Source organism: Saimiri boliviensis, chromosome 11, assembly GCF_048565385.1.
Source record: "Saimiri boliviensis isolate mSaiBol1 chromosome 11, mSaiBol1.pri, whole genome shotgun sequence".
NCBI lineage: Eukaryota > Metazoa > Chordata > Mammalia > Primates > Cebidae > Saimiri > Saimiri boliviensis.
Window position 1 is genome coordinate 10,789,320 of NC_133459.1, and position 20,973 is coordinate 10,810,292.

General features: G+C 44.6%; 1 protein-coding gene across 2 annotated transcripts in view; it reads left to right on the plus strand.

Annotated features, from left to right (window-relative positions):
- The window catches only part of CLCN6 (chloride voltage-gated channel 6), a 40,138-nt gene that overhangs the window by 3,157 nt on the left and 16,008 nt on the right, over positions 1-20,973 (plus strand). For both annotated transcript variants that reach the window (XR_005580784.2, XM_039473766.2), the window contains exons 3-9: positions 8,764-8,829; positions 9,854-9,919; positions 12,715-12,781; positions 16,087-16,193; positions 17,239-17,365; positions 18,008-18,075; positions 20,086-20,144. Coding sequence is in view for 1 of the 2 variants with exons in the window: in XM_039473766.2 (XP_039329700.1) it covers positions 8,764-8,829; positions 9,854-9,919; positions 12,715-12,781; positions 16,087-16,193; positions 17,239-17,365; positions 18,008-18,075; positions 20,086-20,144 (560 nt within the window). In the remaining variant the exon portion in view is untranslated. The remainder of the gene's footprint in view (positions 1-8,763; positions 8,830-9,853; positions 9,920-12,714; positions 12,782-16,086; positions 16,194-17,238; positions 17,366-18,007; positions 18,076-20,085; positions 20,145-20,973) is intronic.

Sequence of the window (20,973 nt, forward strand, 5' to 3'; positions counted from 1 at the left end):
CATATGGGGCCGGGCACAGTGGCTCACACCTGTAGTCCCAGCACTTTGGGAGGCCAAGACTGGTCAATCACCTGAAGTCAGGAACAGCCTGGCAAACATGGCAAAACCCCATCTCTATGAAAAAACAAAAATTAGGTGGGCGTGGTGGCATGTGCCAGTAATCCCAGCTACTAAGGAGGCTGAGGTGAGAGAATTGCTTGAATCCAGGAGGCAGAGGTTGCCGTAAGCCGAGGTTGTGCCACTGCACTCCAACCTGGGCAACAGAGCAAAATTCTGTCTCAAAAAAAAAGTCATATGGACTTAAAAAACCCAATATACTAGACAATAACATACCCAAGCTAACTTTCTTTTTAATATTTCGTTTTACTTTTACTGTAGAATTTAATGTCAACATTAGGATTTGTGGTGTAGCACTTTTTAAACTTTTATTATGAAGGATTTCAATTATATGCAAAAACAGAGAGAATAATCTGCTGAAACCCCTTGTCCTCATCACACAGCTTCCACAGTGATTCAGCTCAAGCGCAGTCTTCTTTTGTCTCTGCTTTCATTATTCACTTCTCCCTTCCCATATTATTATTATATTTTTATTATGTGTGTGTATATGTGCATGTGTGTGTGTATTTTAAAGTAAAGACAATCTCCCTATGTTGCCCAGGCTGGTGTCAAACTCCTTGACACCAGCAATCCTCTCCTGTCAGCCTACCAAAGTTCTGGGATTACAGTAATGACCTACCATACCTGGCTGCCCTTCCCATTTTATTTTGAAGGAAATTCCATACATCATATTATTTCGCACATAATTCAATATGCATCTCTAATGGATAAGGACTTTTAAAAAGCATAACCCAATACTATTACCACATCTAAAAAAATAGCAATTTCTTGATATCAAATATCTACTGTCCAGATTTTCCAGTTTTCTTGTAAATGTTATAAGTATTTTAACTTTGTTTGAATCAGGTTCCAAAAATGATCCTTTTGTATTTGTTTAATAGATTTGTTAAATCCCTTTTAATCTGTAGGTTCTTACTTCTTTTTTTTTTTTCTTCTTTGTAAGTTGACAACATAATTAGGACCCTGGGATTTTCTACTGTCTGGATTTTGCCATTTGGACCTGTTTGTACAGTTGAATGTGCTACTCTGATGGGACTGCTTTGAATGAACCAAAATGCACTGTATCCACTGCTGTGTTTTCTTCTATTTCTTTCTTCTTTTTCTTTTTTTTTTTGAGATGGAATCTCACTCTTGTAACCCAGGCTGGAGTGCAATGGCTTGATCTCTGCTCACTGCAACTTCCACCTTGCCTTGGGTTCAAGCGATTCTCTTGCCTCAGCCTCCCAAGTAGCTGGGATTACAGCTGCCCGCCACCACACCCGGCTAATTTTTGTATTTTTAGTAGAGATGGGGTTTCACCATGTTGGCCAGGCTGATCTTGAACTCCTGACCTCAGGCAGTCTGCCTGCTTTGGCCTCCGAAAGTGTTGGGATTACAGGCCTGAGCCACCATGACTGGCCATTTTCTTCTTTTTTACAAGTGTTTGTTTCCTTGTACAGAGTTGGGAGGTTTGCAGGAATTCGTATAAGATAATCTGTATTGTTCTATCACCTTGTGCTCCCTCACTGAACCCTTTTATATCATTGTGACTATATCACCAGGACTGAGACTGTCTTACAGCCTTTATCCTATTTCTAGGAGCTCACCAAGGCTTCCCCATCATACTGTTACCCAGGCTCCTTCACTCCTTCTACTAAATTGCACATACATTTGTAATGCACGTGCCTTCAGCTGATATTCATATTCATGTAAATTTTTGTTGTTTTTTGAGACAGAGTCCTACTCTGTCTCCCAGGCTGGAATGCAGTGGTGCAGTCTCAGCTAACTGCCCCCTCCACCCCCATGAGTTCAAGCTATTTTCCTACCTCAGCCTCCCGAGTAGCTGGGACTACGGGCATGCACCACCACTCATGGTTAATTTTTCTATTTTTAGTATAGACAGGGTTTCACCATGTTGGCCAGGCTAGTCTCAAACTCCTGACCTCAGGTGATCCACCTACCTCAGCCTCCCAGAGTGCTGGGATTACAGGTGTGAGCCACTGCACCCGGCTATATTCATGTGCATTTCACGGGTTAACGTTATTTTCATGTTAGTCATTAATATTTCTCAACCATCTTCAAGTATGAGCTTCTTGAGAGCATTTGCTTTGTGTAAAAGCAAATTCATTCAGGCACTTAATCAGAAAAGTCTGGATTTTATTTATGAAATAAATCAACTTTATTTTTTGTTGATTTATTAAATAAAGTATAATAAAGGGGGTGAGTGGGACAAAAAGAATTGATTTAGTGGAATCTCATTTTTGTTACTTAAAAAAACGTGTATTAAAAGCATGTATATAAAAACGTGGATTAGGATGTAGAAAGATATTTAGTAAGGTATTAATAGTCATATTTTTATAAATGGGGTTATAGGCCTTTCACTACCTTCTTTGATAGTCAGTCAACTAGAAAACGCTTCTGTTGAATATCTGTCTAAAGCGTGCCCCTTCTCCTTCCTGTCTCAGGAAGAGTTCATTGCACATATTTGACTCTTTCTTTGATAAATTGGGGGCTTATGTTAGAATCCCATTTTGACATCCATTCTGATTATAGGTGGTTTGAATAATAATAACTTTCTGTGAGATGTGCCATTACAAACAGGAATGTTTTCATGCAGGTCACAGTCTATATTGTACCTTTGAATTAGAAAGAAGCACCCTCAGAATGTGAGGCCCAGAATTCAAGGCCTCCCCCACTGGCCATAGCAGCACCCCTAGCTCACCGCCAGTGGAAGGTGGTTTTGATGTGAACACTAAGGTGCTTCTTCCTGGTTGAATTGGGGCTGGTTCAGCCTCCACCTTCCTCCCCACCCGGCCAGTTGCCAATTTGCTCATAACCCCCTGTAACAGCCCTGCAAGACACCTATAAAATTTTATTTTTTAAAAAAAATTGTTAGTCCCCTAAACCAAAGAGCAACGTATACTGCAGAAATAAAAAGAAGTTAATCATAGCAAAGGAGAAGTAACAGTATCTGGTTTTTTTGTTTGTTTGTTTGTTTTTTGTGATGGAATTTCGCTCTGTCGCCAGGCTGGAGTTCAGTGGTGCGATCGTGGCTCACTGCAACCTCTGCCTCCTGGGTTCAAGTAATTCTCCTGACTCAGCCTCCTGAGGAGCTAGGACTTCAGGCATGTGCCACCACGCCCAGCTAATTTTTGTGTTTTTAGTAGAGACGGGACTTTACCATGTTGGCCAGGATGGTCTCTCTTGCCTCGTGATCTGCCCGCCTCAGCCTCCCAAAATGCTGGGATTACAGGCGTGAGTCACCACACCTGGCCTGGTTTTAATAATAGGTCATATATTCCATTGGTCTGTATTTGTGAAATGCCAAACTCAACTAATTTATTTTAAAAAAGAAAGAAAGACCAGGCACAGTGGTTCACACCTATTACCCCAGCGCTTTAGGAGACAGAGGCAGGTGGATCACTTGAGCCTAGGACTTCAGACCAGCCTGGGCAACATAGCGAGACTCCATCTCAACAAGAAGTCCAAAAAAAAATTAACCAGGTACAGTGGCATGCCTGTGATCCCACCTACTCAGGAGACTGAAGCAGGAGAATTGCTTGAGTCCAGGAGACAGAGGTTGCAGAGAGCCGTGATTGCGCCACTACACTCCAGCCCGGGTAACAGAGCAAGACCCTGACTCAAAAAAAAAGGATTCTGGTGTTCTATTGTTGCGGTTGTTTCTAAATGCCCTTCCTAACAGTATTATTGCACTTTAAGTTGCATGCTATTCAATTCACCCATTCAGAGTATATGATTCAATGGGTTTTTTAAATTAGTATATTCACAGAGTTGTACAACCATTCCCACAGCCAATTTTAGAATATTTTCATCACCTAAGGGCAAACCCTGCACTTGTTAGCAGTCTGCGAATTCCCCTTGCCCCTGACTCCAGGCAACTACTGATCTCCTTTCTGTCTGTAGATTTGCCTGTTCTGGATATCTGAAAACCTTCTAAATGTTTATGGAATCATAGTGTTATTAGAACCAACAATCAAGTAATTGACAGGTAATTTCTATACATATCTGGGATGAAGGCAAGAGATAAGGACAGACCAAGTATCGTTTCTCCTCTGCCCTCAGACGCCACTCACGAAACACTGCTGATACTGATGTGTGGAGACAGTTTTCCCACGCGCCTAGCAAGCAGCCTCCAGCAGACACCTGCTGGGTATCCTCTAGTTCAGTGCCAACACTGTCTACCTGATGACGTCAGATCAGGATGAGGGCTCTCTCCTAAGAGACTGTTTCCATTTCAGATGCTAGTTAAAAGTAGCAGACAGGCAGGCCAGATGTGGTGGCTCATGCCTGTAATCCCAGCACTTTGGGAGGCTGAGGTAAGCAGGTTACTTGAGCCCAGGAGTTTGAGACCAGCCTGGGCAACATGGTAAAACCCATCTCCACAAAAAGTAAAAAAAAATTAGGCTGGGTACAGTGGCTCATGCCTGTAATTCCAGCGCTTTGGGAGGCCAAGACGGGCGGCTCATGAGGTCAAGAGATCAAGACCATGTTGGCCAATGTGATGAAACCTCGTCTCTACTAAAAATACAAATATTAGCTGGGCATGGTGGAGCGCACCTGTAGTCCCAGCTACTCGGGAGGCTGAGGCAGGAGAATCGCTGGAACCTGGGAGGTGGAGGTTGCAGTGAGCTAAGATTGTGCCACTACACTCCAGCCTAGTGACAGAGTGAGACTGCATCTCAAAAAAAAAAAAAAAACAAAACAAAAAAACAAAAAAACAACTAGCCAGGCATGGTGGCGTGCACTCGTAGTCCCAGCTACTCGGGAGGCTGAGGTGGGAGGATGGCCTAAACCCAGGAATTGGAGGTTGCAGTGTACTGAGATTGTGCCACTGCACTCCATCCTAGGTGACAGAGAAAGAAAGACAGAAAGGAAGAGAAGAGAAAGGGAGGGAGAAAGGAAGAAAGAAAAGGAAGGAGGGAGGGAGGGAAGGAAGGAAGGAGAGAAAGGAGAAAGAAGTAGGTGAAAGAAAAGGAAAGAAAGAAGTAGGTTGTCACCTGTATTTCTCAGCAACTGGCAGTGAATTGAGGGTTCACAGGACTCCTTCCTCCAGTGTGGTTAATTTGCTAGAGCAGGTCAGAAAACACAGAAACGCTACTTATGTTTGCTAGTTTATTAATAAAGGATACAGAAGAACAGCCAGATGGAGATATTCAAGGAACCTGGGAGGGGGTGCGGAGCTCCCATGCTCTCCCCAGGCCCAGTACCCTCCAGGAACCTCCAAATGGTCAGCTATCTGGAAGCTCTCTGAACCTTGTCCTTTTGGAGTTTCATGGAAGCTTTTTTATGCAGGCATGATTGATGACATCATCAGCCCTTGGTGATGAGCTTAACCTTCAGCTTCTGTCTCCTCCCTGGAGGGGTGGGTGTCTAGCCCCGATAATCCTGCCTTGGCCTTTCTGGTGACCAGCCCCTTTTCTGAAGCTCTCTGAGGGCCCCCAGCCACCACTCAACTCATTAGCAAACAAAAGATACACCATCTCAAAAAAAAGGAAAAAAGACAAAGTATGTGTGTGTATGTGTATTGCTGGGGTTCAGAAAATGATACCTGGAAATACGGTGCTTTGAGATGCTGAACGAAAGCAGCAGCTCCGGGGTCTCTCTGACCCTCTCCACCCTCACCCTTTGTCTCTCCCGAGCACAGGATGAGGCTCTTTTCTGCACTGGACCCAGCAAAGAGCAACACAGTTGTCTTTGATCCCTTCCCTGAAATGTTGTTAACCAGAGAACATAAAAACTCATCTCACAGAGGAGAGTGAAGACCAGACAACATACCTAGATCCCAGACAAACTGTTCCAAACCGTTGTCTGCTCACTGTTCCAATTTCCAAAGAGAATCTTTCACAAGATAATGTCTGCCTCCCAGATCCATTTATTCCCCGCTAAAAATTATTTCCTCCCACATCCCCATCTCCCCTTCCCCTGTGAAGAAGAGTATAGAAGCATCTGTGCCTCACTGGGGTTATTGGGTGATCATTCTGCAGTTTCCCTGTGCAATGCATGCTAAGTAAGTCTGTATGCCTTTGCTCCCATTAATCTGCGTTTGTCAGTTCACTTTCAGCAGACCTTCAGAGGGTGAAAGGAGCAGCTTTTCTTCTTTGCTGCTACTGTATATGTGCATCTATACATATATGTTTAATCACTTATGGATGAGTCTAGTTTACTGTGTGGGTTTTTTTTGTTTGTTTGTTTTCTGATCAGTCAAAAAGATAATTTTTTTTTTAGGACAAGGGAGACGGAGTCTCACTCTGTCGCCTGGGCAGGTGTGCAGTGGCACGATCTTGGCTCACTGCAACCTCCGCCTCCTGGGTTCAAGCGATTCTCCTGCCTCAGCCACCCTAGTAGCTGGGATTACAGGTGTGCACCACCACGCCTGGCTAATTTGTGTATTTTTGGTAGAGATGGGGTTTCACCAAGTTGTCCAAGCTGGTTTCAAACTCCTGGCCTCAAGTGATCCATCCGCCTCAGCCTCCCAAAGTGCTGGAATTACAGATGTGAGCCATTGCACCCAGCCGATAATTTTTTAAAATGTAAAAAAGCACACCATGTGTGCCGTGAGAATTTCAGACAACACCCAGAAACGAACATCTTAGACACTACCCCATGGATGTTTTCCCACCGTGAATGCTAACATACACATAATGCTAATTTTGTTTAATCAAAAAGGGGTATTATACTTTTAATTCTCCATCTTGCTTTACTTTTAAATTGCATCTGGCTCTTTTGCTGAATAATTTTTGGACATTTTCTGTATCTTTCTATAAGAATTAACTATAATCATTTTATTGGTGTATAGTTTTCTATATTTGGATATATGATCATTGATTTACTCAGTCACCTGTTGGTACTTCAGAACTCATAAAAAAGGAATTTGGACCAACTCTAAAAGTCATGTAGATAGAATAAATTGTCACTCATCACGTGTTTGGCTGAAACATATTAGATATGAAACTATTTCCTGGGAGTGTGGCTGCCACCCAGCCAATGTCCAGCTGATGTGGGTAGGAACAGGTTGTAGAAAGGAGAGCTCATGGCTGACCATTTTTCTTTGTTGCCAAACTGTCTTTTTTTTTTTTTTTTTTTTTCGAGGTAGTGTCTCACTCTGTTGCCCAGGCTGGAGTGCAGTGGCAGGATCTTGGCTCACTGCAACCTCCGCCTCCCAGGTTCAAGCACTTGTCCTGCCCTATCCTCCCAGGTAGCTGGGATTACAGGCGTGCTCTACCACTCCTAGCTAACTTTTGTATTTTTGGTAAAGACTGGGTTTTCCCATCTTGCCCAGGCTGGTTTCCAACTTCTGGCCTTAAGTGATCTTCCTGCCTCAGCCCCCCAAAGTTCTGGGATTATAGGCATGAGTCACTGCACCCAGCCCAGACTGTTGCTTCTCTAACAAGACAGAACTAAAATTATTTCCTTTGAATTGTTTCTCTAAATGTCTTGGTGTACCTGCAAGTTGCTTGCAGGATTTCTGTGTTCTACAATGCATGTTATAAAGGATTCTGCTTTAGATGGAGAAGTTTTAGGAGCCGAGCTGAATCTGTGCCTCTTCCTAACATAAAGGGGAAGTTGCTTTTAAAAATAGTTTCCATATTAGTTTGTCTTGTGACTAACCTCATTTTCATAGGCACTAACTACAAAAGATAATTATAACCAATTAACATTCTAAATTAATTTGGTTCTGGCTGAAACTTTTGTTCACATCTAATGGAGTAAGTTTCATAAGGCTGATGATAGCTGAAGGTCTTCATTTTGCCAGAACAGGAAGTTTAAAAATAGGTGATTAGGCCAGGCATGGTGTCTCACACCTATAATCCCAGCACTTTGGGAGGACAAGGCAGGTGGATCACCTGAGGTCAGGAGTTCGAGACCAGCCTGGCCAACATGGTAAAACCCCATCTCTACTAAAAATACAAACGATAAGCCATGAGTGGTGGTGGGCGCCTGTAGTCCCAGCTACCCAGGAGGCTGAAGCATGAGAATTGCTTGAACCTGGGAGGTGGAGGTTGTAGTGAGCAGAGGTCACGTCACTGCACTCCAGCCTGGTGACACAGCAAGACTATGTCTCAAAAAAAAATTTAAAAAAAAAAAAAGGTAATTAAAAAATTCTCTTACAGAATGAACTATGAACCTAAAGCAGCACTGCTCAAATTTTAATGTGTCACCTGGGGCTGCAGGTCAGCAGGAGTCTAAGACGCTGCATTTTGTTTTTGGTTTTGAGACAGAGTCTTGCTCTGTCACCCAGGCTGGAGTGCAGTGGCGTGAACTCAGCTTACTGCAACCTCCACCTCCCAGGTTCCAGTGATTCTCCTGCTTCAGCCTCCCGAGTAGCTGGGACTACAGGTGCATGCCACCACGCCCGGCTAATTTTGCATTTTTGGTAGAGATTGGGTTTCACCTTGTTGGCCAGACTGGTCTTGAACTCCTGACCTCAGGTGATCCACCTGTCTTGACCTCCCAAAGTGCTGGGATTATAGGCATGAACTACCTTACCTGGCCAGATTCTGCATTTTCAACGAGCTCCTGGGTGCTGCAGGTACCACTGCTCTGCCCATCCACAGGAACCCAGAGTAGCAGGAACCCAGAGGTTTGTCCCTTTGCAAATCTTCGCACCTGATGTGACTTTTTGACTCCACCTTTGCATCTTTTCAGAGTTTGGATTATGATCGCTGTATCAATGACCCTTACCTGGAAATTTTGGAGACCATGGATAATAAGGTGAGTTTCACAATTCTTCATCTCTGGGGATCAAATCAGTCTTAACACAGCATTTTTTTCCCTTCTAAAGGCCCCGGTAAATATCTTTACCCCTGGTTTTGTGAATCTTTTCATACGATATAGGCAGACCTCACTTTACGCACTTTGCTTAATTGCCCTTCACAGATAATGCAGTTTTTACAGATTGGAGGCTGGTGGCAATCCTGTGTTGAGCAAGGTGCCATTTTTGCAATAGCATGCATTTTGCTTGCATTTTTTTTTTACCATAAAGTGCTTTTTAATCAAGGTATGTACTTTTTTTTTCTATTTTTTTTTTATTTTTTGAGACAGAGTTTCGCTCTTGTTACCCAGGCTGGAGTGCAATGGCGCGATCTCGGCTCACCGCAACCTCCGCCTCCTGGGTTCAGGCAATTCTCCTGCCTCAGCCTCCTGAGTAGCTGGGATTACAGGCACGTGCCACCATGCCCAGCTAATTTTTTGTATTTTTAGTAGAGACGGGGTTTCACTATGTTGACCAGGATGGTCTCGATCTCTTGACCTCGTGATCCACCTGCCTCGGCCTCCCAAAGTGCTGGGATTACAGGCTTGAGCCACCGCGCCCGGCCGGTATGTACTTTTTTTTTAGGCATAAGGCTATTGCACACTTAATAGATTGCGGTAGAGTGTCAACATAACTTTTATATACATTGAGAAACCAAAACACTCATGTGACTCACTTTATTGCGATATTTGCTTTATTGTGGTGGTCTGGAACCAAGCCCGTGCTATCTCCACGGCAGGTCTGTGTTGACATTTATTCCCTAGACCTTTATCCTGCCAACCAGACTACCCCGTCAGTGCACCTTGCCCAGCCTCTTAAGAGCTCATCGTCTTTGCACTCTAAGGCACCTGAAATGCCAGCATCATCTTCGCTGTGCCTGCTCTCCACGTGGAATTTAGTTTAAAACTGGTGAGACAAGTTGTGTTCCTTCCCTGCTGCCATCATAACCCTGTAAACTGAATCATTCTTTTCCTGTGTGTACAGAAAGGTCGAAGGTATGAGGCAGTGAAGTGGATGGTGGTGTTTGCCATTGGAGTCTGCACTGGCCTGGTGAGGAGGCAGGGCCTGGAGGGATGGTGGGCCATAGGGATAGAGGGGCTTACAGGGAAAGCGCTGGCCTGGTGAATAACATTGTCATTGGTCATTATAATAACATTTGTCGTTATAATCAGGAGTGCCTTTTCTTCCTTTTTTTTTTTTTTTTTTTTTTTCAGTTTTTCACAATTCCCCTGCTTTTGCTTTGTGAAATGAAAGCAAGACACATGCCTACAGTTGCCCTTTAAGCGCTCAAAGGTTGGGCAGGACTTACCTTTTATGATATGATTATGGATCATAATCTGTAATCTACATAATAAACTAGGTAACATACCTCCCTAGTGGTTAGGTAACATATTGGATAGAGAGTACATAATGGATGTTAAAGTCACTTTTTTTGTTGTTTAATTTAAATAGAGACAGAGTCTTGCTTTGTCACCCTGGCTGGAGCACAGTGGCATGATCATAGCTCACTGCAGCCTTGACCTCCTGGGCTCGGGTGATCCTCCCATCTCAGCCTTCCAAGTGGTTAAGACTATCGGCGTGCATGAGATCGATCTCAGGGAAAAAGCAAAGTCATGGGTACGGAACTGTGAACATGGTGCCCTTCATTTAGCACAGTGTGCCAGTGAACAGGGTGGTACACCACAGATCCTGATCTTACGAAGGGAGTTTATTGTGCTGTCCTGGGATCCTCCCTGCACGTCGCTAATGTTATCTAGAAGATAGAGCCAGCAGCTGTGAGTGGAGAGAGATGCCCGAGTGAACAGAGTTCGTGGAGGCAGCAAATTCACAGGTGGATCCACAGGCAGGGCAAGATTGGAAACATGGGCAAAGATGAGGAGAGCAAAAAGTCTGGAACCAGAACTGCTGACTGACATTGTTAATAGGAAGAAGAGAAGCTGGAAAAGTCAGCGTCAGTCAAAATGATCCATGTCAGATCTGATTCTGGTCAGTAGAGTATTGGGATAGGGTATCTGTCCTCAGTAGCAGCCTGTTTACCACCTTTCTTTTGAACTGGCCACAAGCCTCCTACTTGACTTGACATGATATGCCTGGAAAATGTACACATGCGTTTAGTATAATATAGCCATAGGGGCCAACCACAATTTTTCATGGCATGCATCCAATTTTTATGATAGTAAATCGGCAAGAAAAGGAGCATCTTACTAGGTAAGACTAAAGGCCTTCAGAAGCCCTCTTTGGTGACTTTCCGATGGAAACCATTTTGGGGAAACTTGGGTTGATTTATTGTTTTATTTAAATCTCAGGGTGTTGTGCTGGGCACAGTGGCTCACACCTGTAATCCCAGCATTTTAGGAGGCCAAGACAGGAGGTTTGCTTGAGCCCAGGAGTTTGAGACCAGCCTGGGCAACATAGGGAGACCCTGTCTCCTTAAAAATTCAAAAATGAAAAAAAAGAGGCTGAGTGCGGTGGATCACAAGGTCAGGAGATGGAGACCATCCTAGCTATGTTTCTGGTTGTGAATTTCTCTGTAATAAGAATAGTCGTTAGGCCTCTAGTTGTTAGTGTTTATGCCTCGTTTATATCAAACTCTTTTGAACTGCTACGTTTGTCCACCACAGGTTGAGTGTCCCTTATCAGAAAATCCAAAATGCTCCAAAATTCAAAACTTTTTGAATGCCAACACGATGCTCGGAGGAAATACTCATTGGAGCATTCAGATTTTAGATTTCAAATTTTTGAATTTGGGATGTTTAACCAGTATAATATAAATATTCAAAAAAAAAAATCTAAAATCCAAAACACTTCTGATCCCAAGCATTTCAGATAAGGGATACTCAAGCTGAAGCAAATTTACCTCCTACCCTTGTATTTGAGGAAGGCAGACTCGCCTCTATGACATAGCACTCCTGACTCCCGCCCACTGAGGCATGGCCACTGATGGCTTCAGTATTAAAAAGCCTCCAGGCATTGGCTTGAGGGAAGGCCGGAGTTAAAGACAAGAAGTCTTTGATCCTAAATTAGAAGTCTTTCTAGTTCTCCTTGAAGCCCTGAACACTTTGGAGAGTGGAATGGTGGAATTTGGTTGTTTTCTCTACCCAGAGTAACCATGGACTTTAAGATGGTTATAAGCCAAGCCTGGCACGGTGGACTATGCCTGTAGTCACAGCTATTTGAGAGGCTGAGGCAGGAGGATCTCTTGAGCCCTGGTATTCGAGGGCAGCCTGGGCAATATAGCAAGACCAAGACCCCCTATAAAAAAAAAAAAAAAAAGATTATTAAGTCAAAATAATGAATTATAAAATAGAACCTGCTAATAACAAACATGCAAAAAGCACATACACCTAAATGCATGTTGTGTTTTAAAGCAAGCTTATCCAATTCTTGGCCCAACACAGATTTGTGCACTTTATTAAAACATTATGAGATTTTTTTGAGATTTGCATTTTTTTAGCTCATCAGCTGTCGTTAGTGTATTTTATGTATGGCCCAAGACAGTTCTTCCAGTGTGGTCCAGGGAAGCCAAAGGATTGACACATCTGTGTCTGTAGTCCTTCTTGGTCTCTCACATCTTTTTCTGCATCTGCTTTCCTCCTTGTTTTCCATTGCTTTACTCAGCTTTGCTGTACCCTCTGCCTTTGTCCTTTGGAGGGGCAGTGGGCCAAGGCTGGAGAAGGGATCTCCTCCTCCTGTGCTTTTCTGCTGCGCATTCATGTGCTGCTGGCTGGTGACCAGCCTCTGTCCCTGCAGTAGGGGAGGAAGTGCTTTCAAGAAAAGCACACTTGTACTACACCTGTACTACCCTTGGAAATAAGGCTGTGTCATGGATCTCTTGCTCTTCACAGGTGGGTCTCTTTGTGGACTTTTTTGTGCGACTCTTCACCCAGCTCAAGTTTGGAGTGGTACAGACATGTATCCTTTTCACAGTTCCTAGGCTCCATGGACTTCAGTGGTCGGCAAGATTCTTTCATGTGTAGAAATGGGTTTGACAGTAACAGTGATATTAGAAGGGCCACTTACTCAGCTTTAATATTTTTAATTATCACAAAAGAAAGACTTTAATAAACAAAGACACATACCCATGTTTGTGGTTGATAAGATTATAAATGGTACAGAGATGCCTGTACTTACAAACTTTAATTAAATTAAAGTCTGTAAATTTAATTCCAGTTCCAATCAAAGTACCAGTAGAATTTATTGTGGAACTCAAAAGTTCTTTCTAAATTTTTATAGAAGAGTAAAGGGCCAAAAGTAGTTAATACAGTCCTGAACGATGAGAAAGTGCACTTGACCCTGCCAGATATCAAGTCTTATAAAATTAAGAAGTTTGGGCAGTTAGGGGGGTAAAAAAAGTCATAAAATATACAGTCATTGAAATTGGTCATATTGGTACAGAAATACCTAGGCAGTGGAAAAGAGTAGAGAAGCCAAAACTGGTCCTAAATACATGGAACTTTGGTGAATGAGAGTTAATGTTACAAATCAGTGAGGGAGTGATGAATGATTTAATAAAAGATGCTGTGTTATTTAATAAATACAAGATAACATATCTCTGTAGTCCCAGCTACTTAGGAGGTGAGCCCAGGAGTTTGAGGCTGAAGTGTACCATGATTGTGCCTGGGCAACATAGCAAGATTCTTGTCTTAAAAAAAAAAAAAAAAAGATGCTGGGACATTGGTGATCCAAATGGAAAAAGAGTCCTATTCCTATTTCGTACTATAAATAAAGATAAATTCCAGATGAAGATGTAAATACGCCAAACAAAACTTTAGGAGACTCTTATGTTGTCAAGAGTAGGGAATAATTTCTTAAAACTCCAGAAGGCGGCTGGGTGCGGTGGCTCATGCCTGTAATCCTAGCACTTTGGGAGGCCGAGGTGGGTGGATCACCTGAGGTCAGGAGTTCAAGACCAGCCTGGCCATCACGGTGAAACCCCATCTTGAAAAAAACAAACAAATAAACAAAAAACTCCAGAAGGCACAGACTATAAGAAAAAAACATCACTGGCCGAGTACAGGGGCTCACACCTGTAATCCCAGCATTTTAGGAGGCTGAGACAGGAGGATCACCTGTGGTCAGGAGTTCAAGACCAGCCTAGCTAATATAGTGAAACTCCCTCTCTACTAAAAATACAAAAAATTAACTGGACGTGGCAGCAGGTGCCTGTAATCCCAACTGCTGGGGAGGCTGAGATGGGAGAATCACTGGAAACTGGGAGGTGGAGGTTACAGTGAGCTGAGATCACACCATTGCACTCCAGCCTGGATGACAAGAGTAAAACTCTGTCTCAAAAACAAAACAAAACCAAAAAATCAATGAACTCGGTCACATCAAAGTACATATTCACAAAGACAAAAACTCCAAATAACAACAATAAAACAACATAAATAAGTGAAAAACAAGTCCACAGCTTGAGAGAAATTATTTACTGTGCATTTAAGAGGCAGATGATTAGCATCCAGAATACGGGAAGAGAGTGGGCACGATGGCTCATGCCTGTAACCCCAGCACTTTGGGAGGCTGAGGCAGGCAGATCAGGAGGTCAGGAGTTTGAGACCCGCCTGTCCGACATGGTGAAACGCTGTCTCTACTAGAAATATAAAATCAGCCGGGTGTGGTGGCGGACATCTGTAGTCCCAGCTATTCTGGAGGCTGAGGCAGGAGAGTCGCTTGAACCTGGGACGGGAAGGTTGCGGTGAGCTGAGGTTGCACCACTGCACTCCAGCCTGGGTGACAGAGCGAGACTCCAACTCAAAAAAAAACCAAAATACAGGAAGAACTGTGCAACCCAATAAGAAAAACAACAGATGGTCCAATAGGAGGAAAACGAGCAAAGGATGTGAACTGTAATTCTCCAAAGATGAAAACTGAGTGGCCAGTAAACCTCTGGAAAAACTAAGGTGCACATTCCTATGACTCATAGATTCCTCTTACAGATGTGAACCTTAGGCATGTACAAGGGTGACAGTTATAGCTCTGTGATAGCAAAAAGCTGGAATCACCAAATGGGAGAATAGAAAAATTGTGGTGCATTCATATGGTATCATTTGAGACATCATGTCATTTCTGTAGGATGTAAAAGAGAAATAATTTTAGGCAGAAGTGAAAGTGAATGAACCACAGAGCTGTGTGTATCAACATGGCTAATTCTCAAAAACTAATGTTGAGAAAAAGGAAGTTATAGAATATACAGGTGCCATGTAGGACAGTATAGACACTTTTGAAATATGCACAATAATTTCAGGTTAGTGGTTTCTCCCAGGGAAGAGAGGAAGGAAAACTGGTTTGTTTTGTTTTGTTTTGTTTCTTAAAATGGTATTGAATGTTTTATTTTTTTAAAAAAAATACCTGGAGCACATATGGCTTATTGTTGAGGTTTGTTAAAGCTAAGGTTGTGAGGGTATAGGTGCTTTTTGCTTTTTATAATGTTTGAAGTATTTCCTAATGTTGAAAAATCTCAATTTTTTTTTTTTTTTTTTAGAGATGAGGTCTCACACTGTCACCTAGGCTGGAGTACAGTGGTGCAGTGACAGCTCACTGCAGCCTCAGCCTCCCAAGCTCAAGTGATCCTCCCACCTCAGCCTATTGAGTAGCTGGGACCACAGGCATGTACCACCATGTCCAGCTAATTTTTGTTTTTCTAGGGACGTGGTCTCACTATGTTGTCCAGACTGGCCTCCAACTCTTAGGCTCAAGTGATGCTCCTGCCTCGGCCTCCCAGAGTGTTGGATTACAGGCATGAGCCATTGCACCCGGCCATCTCATGCAATTTAAAAATTTTTTTTTTTTTTTTTTTTGAGACGGAGTTTCACTCTTGTTACCCAGGCTGGAGTGCAATGGCGCGATCTCGGCTCACCGCAACCTCCGCCTCCTGGGTTCAGGCAATTCTCCTGCCTCAGCCTCCTGAGTAGCTGGGATTACAGGCACGCGCCACGATGCCCAGCTAATTTTTTGTATTTTTAGTAGAGATGGGGTTTCACCATGTTGACCAGGCTGGTCTCGATCTCTTGACCTTGTGATCCACCCGCCTCGGCCTCCCAAAGTGCTGGGATTACAGGCTTGAGCCACCGCGCCCGGCCCCAAAAAATTTTTTATATATGAAGAAAAAGTGCACTCAGCAGCCAGCATGATCCAAAGGAGAAGTAGCTGCACCCTCTCAAGTGGTGACAGGGACACCTCTCAGCTGATGAACAGTTTCCTTAACCCAGTTTCTGCAGCGGTGGAGGAGTGCAGCCAGAAAGGCTGCCTTGCCCTGTCTCTCCTTGAACTCCTGGGTTTTAACCTGACCTTTGTCTTCCTGGCAAGCCTCCTTGTTCTCATTGAGGTGAGGTGGTTTGGATTCACCTGCTCATTTATGGGGTTTTAGAGTCCTGCACTCCTTTTTCCCACCTCCTTCCAGAATGTCAGGAAACAGAATGTAGATTCCTGCAGAAAGTGGCTTCTTGTTCACCAAAGGTAAAGGTTTCACCCTCTAGTGAGATTAAAGAGGAAAAATCCAGATTAGGATAGTGGGTCTCAACCTTGGGAGTACATTAGAATGCTCTGGAGAACTTTTTTTAAAACATACTTAAAGCTGAGCCCCAGCTCTAACATATGAGAACCTCTGAAATTGAGGTACCTGCATTGATTGTGGAGAGGCTCCCCAGGTGATGCTGACTCACAGGGAACTTGTGCAGATTCTGGTGGGAGGAAAAAGGGTGTAAGGGTTGGAAACAAAACTGTTGGGCGCTGTGCTCACTACCTGGGTAACAAGATTATTCATATCCCAAACTCAGCATCATGCAGTATACCCTTGAAACAGACCTGCACATGCACTCCCTGAATCTAAAAGAAAAGTTGGAATTATTGTTCTTTGAAAAAATGCAAGTCCAGCTGGGCACGGTGGCTCATGCCTGTAATGAGCACTTTGGGAGGCTGAGGCAGGCAGATCGCCTGAGGTCAGGAGTTTGAGGCCAATGTGACTAACGTGGAGAAACCCCATCTCTACTAAAAACAAAATTAGCCAGGTGTGGTGGCGCTTGCTTATAATCCCAGCTACTCAGGAGGCTGAGGCAGGAGAATCACTTGAACCCGGGAGGAGGAGGTTGCAGCAAGCCGAGATCATGCCATCACACTCCAGCCTGGGCAACAAGAGCAAAACTCCATCTCAAAAAAAAAAAAGTGCGAGTCCTCCCATTGCCCCTCAGACCTCCTGAGTCAGGTCCTCTGGAGTAGGGCCCAGCAGCTGTGGATTAGCAAGCCCTCTAGGTGATGTTGATGCTACTGATGAAGGTAGCCAGCTCTCCCTCTTCCGCTGCCCAGGTTGTTGAGGGTAAGCCGGAGAACCAGTGGATTTTGAGTTTATGGATGTGCCTGCTCTCTCCCGTCAGCCGGTGGCAGCAGGTTCTGGGATACCCGAGGTCAAATGCTATCTGAATGGCGTGAAGGTGCCAGGAATCGTCCGTCTCCGGACCCTGCTCTGCAAGATCCTTGGAGTGCTGTTCAGTGTAGCTGGAGGTGAGAAGGGTCCAACTTGTATCCTTCAAATATTCAAGGGGCAGAGATGACAAGAAGCGTGATGTATTTCAGTTATTAGATTTGGACTTCAGGGCCCAGCCTCAAACAGCTGATGTCTGTAGGTTTTTTTTCTCCATTTTTTAAATGGAGACACTGTATGTTACCATTCAGAAACCTGACACACACCCTTCAGTTTTGAAGCTGCCATCTTGTTAGTTTGTGGAATTCACTTTTGGCAAAATTAGCAAGGTTTTTGTGTCAACGGCCAGATAGTAAATATTTAAGGCTTTGTGGGCCAAGAAGCAGAATGGAAGCTCTTATGTAGGTGCTTATATAACTATTTATGTGTGTCCGCTTACGAACATAAAACCCATTCTTAGTTCTCAGGCTGTGCAAAAACAGGCAGGGAGCTGGTGGTCTTGGCCCATGGGCTGTCGTTTGCTGACACACAGTTTAGAATGTAGAGTGTTTTCTATCAAGACTTTAAATGGAGCTTTTTGGTAGGAATTTGGCTCTTTCTCTTATAAAGTCTTAGGATCATCCCTGTTTCATTGTCACCAGAGAGATTTTTGTAGCCAGAGTCCCCTGACCCAGGGGCGTTTCTGTGCTGACTGGCACTCTTGCCTTTTTCACCCTACCCAGGGCTCTTTGTGGGGAAGGAAGGTCCCATGATCCACAGTGGTTCGGTGGTGGGAGCCGGCCTGCCTCAGGTAGGATGGGCTGGGGAGGGTATGGACCTCCTGGGCAGGCCAAGTGGGAGGTCTGTGGGTGCACTGGGGCAAATCCATTGGGACACCCTGGCATCATGTTGGAACCTGGTGCCATTCTGGCTTGATGTGAAAACCATGTGTCTTATCTGTCGCGAAAGGGCGTAACTTATACTTGGAAGTTTTAATGATGCCCTGCTGAGTCCTAGGAGCAGAAATGGGACATAGAGAAAAATGATGACACAGGTGGATGAAAGTCACTGGATGCTTCTGCAGCCATCGCTGGGCACCTCCATATAGGGTGGCTGGGTGGATCATCTGAGTGCTGCCAGATCCAAGAGGCGTGAAGCGTCAGCAGCAATGGTTTCAGGCACAGTTCCATGCTGATTCTAGTTGGTGTGGTACAGTCATAATAACAGCTGCTAGTTAAGTGGTCTTTGTGCCAGATGCTGCATATACTAAATTCTTTCTCCTTATGGCCACTTTAAATGATTCTTTGTTATCATTACCTCCACTCTCAGATGGGGAAACTGAGGCTTAGAGAGGTTGAGGAACTAGCTTAAGATCCCAAAGCTCTCGTTCTTAGGGGCTGCTCCAGATCCCTGGGCTATGGGTTGTAGAAGTCTCAGTTCCTTGTGAACCATCACTTGGAGTCATTTCCCTCTCCAGTTCTGAGAAGAGGAACTTATGGTCGGGTAAGGTGGCTCATGCCTGTAATCCCAACACTTTGGGAGGCCAAGGTGGGCGGATCGTTTGAGGCCAGGAGTTTGAGACCAGCCTGACCAACATGGTGAAACCCCATCTCTATGAAAAATACAAAAATTAGCCAGATGTGGTGGCACACTCCTGTGATACCAGCCACTCAGGAGGTTGAGGCAGGAGAATCATTTGAACCTGGGAGGTGGAGGTTGCAGTGAGTGAGCCAACATAGTGCCACTGCATTCCAGCCTGGCGACAGAGCGAGACTCTGTCTTAAAAAAAAAAAAAAAAAAGGAGTTACTGTGGTTGGGAGCCTCTAAGGTGATTCTGTGTTCCAGAGCTCATCTTCTGGTCTCTCTCCTGCCACTGCCTCAAGCACCAGCTCTGGCAGAAGTAAGCCAAGTGGTGGAAGGAGGCCAGGCGTGGAGTGGGCATCAGCATGCACCATTGTGGAGCCGACTGCGGACAGCTCTGGGCCCTTCTCTCCCTGGCGCTGCTGAGCAGGGCAGGCTCAGTCTTCTGCGGCAGCTCCCACGTCCCCTTCCTTTGGCTCAGCCGTTTCCTGTTTTTTTCTGACTTGCTGACTCTGCACAAAATGAGATTTTAGAAGGTCCTAGAAATTTGGGGACAGGAAAAATAAGCTCCTCCCTAGGGTGAAGGGTAATTTCCTCTTTTTCCAAGTTTTTAAATGTTATTTTTCAAGATAGAGTCTTGCTTTATTGCCCCAGGCTGCAGTGCAAAGGCGTGATCTGGGCTCACCACAGCCTCTGTCTCCGGGTTCAAGCAACTCTCCTGCCTCAGCCTCCCGAGTAGCTGGGATTACGGGCGCCCATCACTCCCAGCTAAATTTTGTATTTTTAGTAGAGATGGGGTTTTGCTGTGTTGGCCGGGCTGGTCTCCAACTCCTGATCTTAGGTGATCTGCCCGCCTCAGCCTCCCAAAGTGCTGGGATTATTGGTGTGAGCTATGAGCCGTCACACCTGGCCTCCTTTTTTCTCCAAGTTGTTGTTCTGGACTCTCCCTTCCTGCAGCACACTTACCCAGGTGTGCTCAAGCAGAGTGGCTCCCCAGGGCTGTGCATTCCTGCCGATGCAGTCCTTTTAGAGTGCCCAGACCTGTTCTCTCTTTTCTCTTGTTTTTATTTTTTATTTTTTTCCCCCATAAGTTACTGGGGTACAGGTGGTATCTGGTTCAATGAGTAGACACTTCAGTGGCTCTCTTTTCCCTCTTTTTTCTTCCCATAAGTTACTGGGGTACAGGTGGAATCTGGTTAATGAGTAGGTTCCTTAGTGGTTCTTTTTTGTTTTGCTTTAGTTTCAGAGCATCTCCTTACGGAAGATCCAGTTTAACTTCCCCTATTTCCGAAGCGACAGGTATGGAAAGGTTAGAAATTGGGTTTTTTTGGGAAGCAACATGTTCATGCACTGCTGGTCAGACTCGATCTTGTTTTAGCCTGGCACAGCTCCCTGCCAGAACGCTGCATGAAAAACCCTTCTGTGGGAGAACGTGGTGGGATTTTAACTTTTCTTCTGGAAATAAGAAGCCAAAGCATCAGGCTGGCACTGTGACTTTTATTTTGTCATGCCATAAGGCCTACAAGCATCTCAGGCAAATGATGATGGTCCCAGATTGAAAACCCAACCAAGAAAGGCCACAGACAGACATATTCACAGGAAAGCATTTTGTAGTCTCCTGTGATTCACCTGGTCAGCGACCTTCCTGGGTCAGAAGGTGCTCTTAGACTTCTTAGCCGTGTATGAGATGTGTGTGTTACTGACATGCATACCTTGTAATAAAGCTCTTTGAATCAGAGACCCGGTTTAGAGTCATGGACCACCTTCTCCTCGTGGTAGTCCTCCAACTTCTGCACATACCCAGCAGGCACCTTGATGTTTTTACTGATGCCGGGATTTTCTAGAAAGAAGATCCGGTGGGAACATGGTGCCGCAGTGATGGCACCGATCTTTGATCTGTGCCCTGAGCTGGGGCTGAGGTTCTGTGATCACAGAAAACACAGATGTCAGGGGCTCCTGTTCCCAGGCAGAGTAGCTGCCGTGCTGGAGGGGACTCTGGTGCTGAGATGTGTGGCTCTCAGGTGAGCACACTTGCGGCGGAGGCTGCCTTGCCAGGGTCCTGCCCTTCCAGGATCCCTGCCCATTCATTCATAGGCTTGAAAGAAAATGTTCATGATAAGGAAGTCAG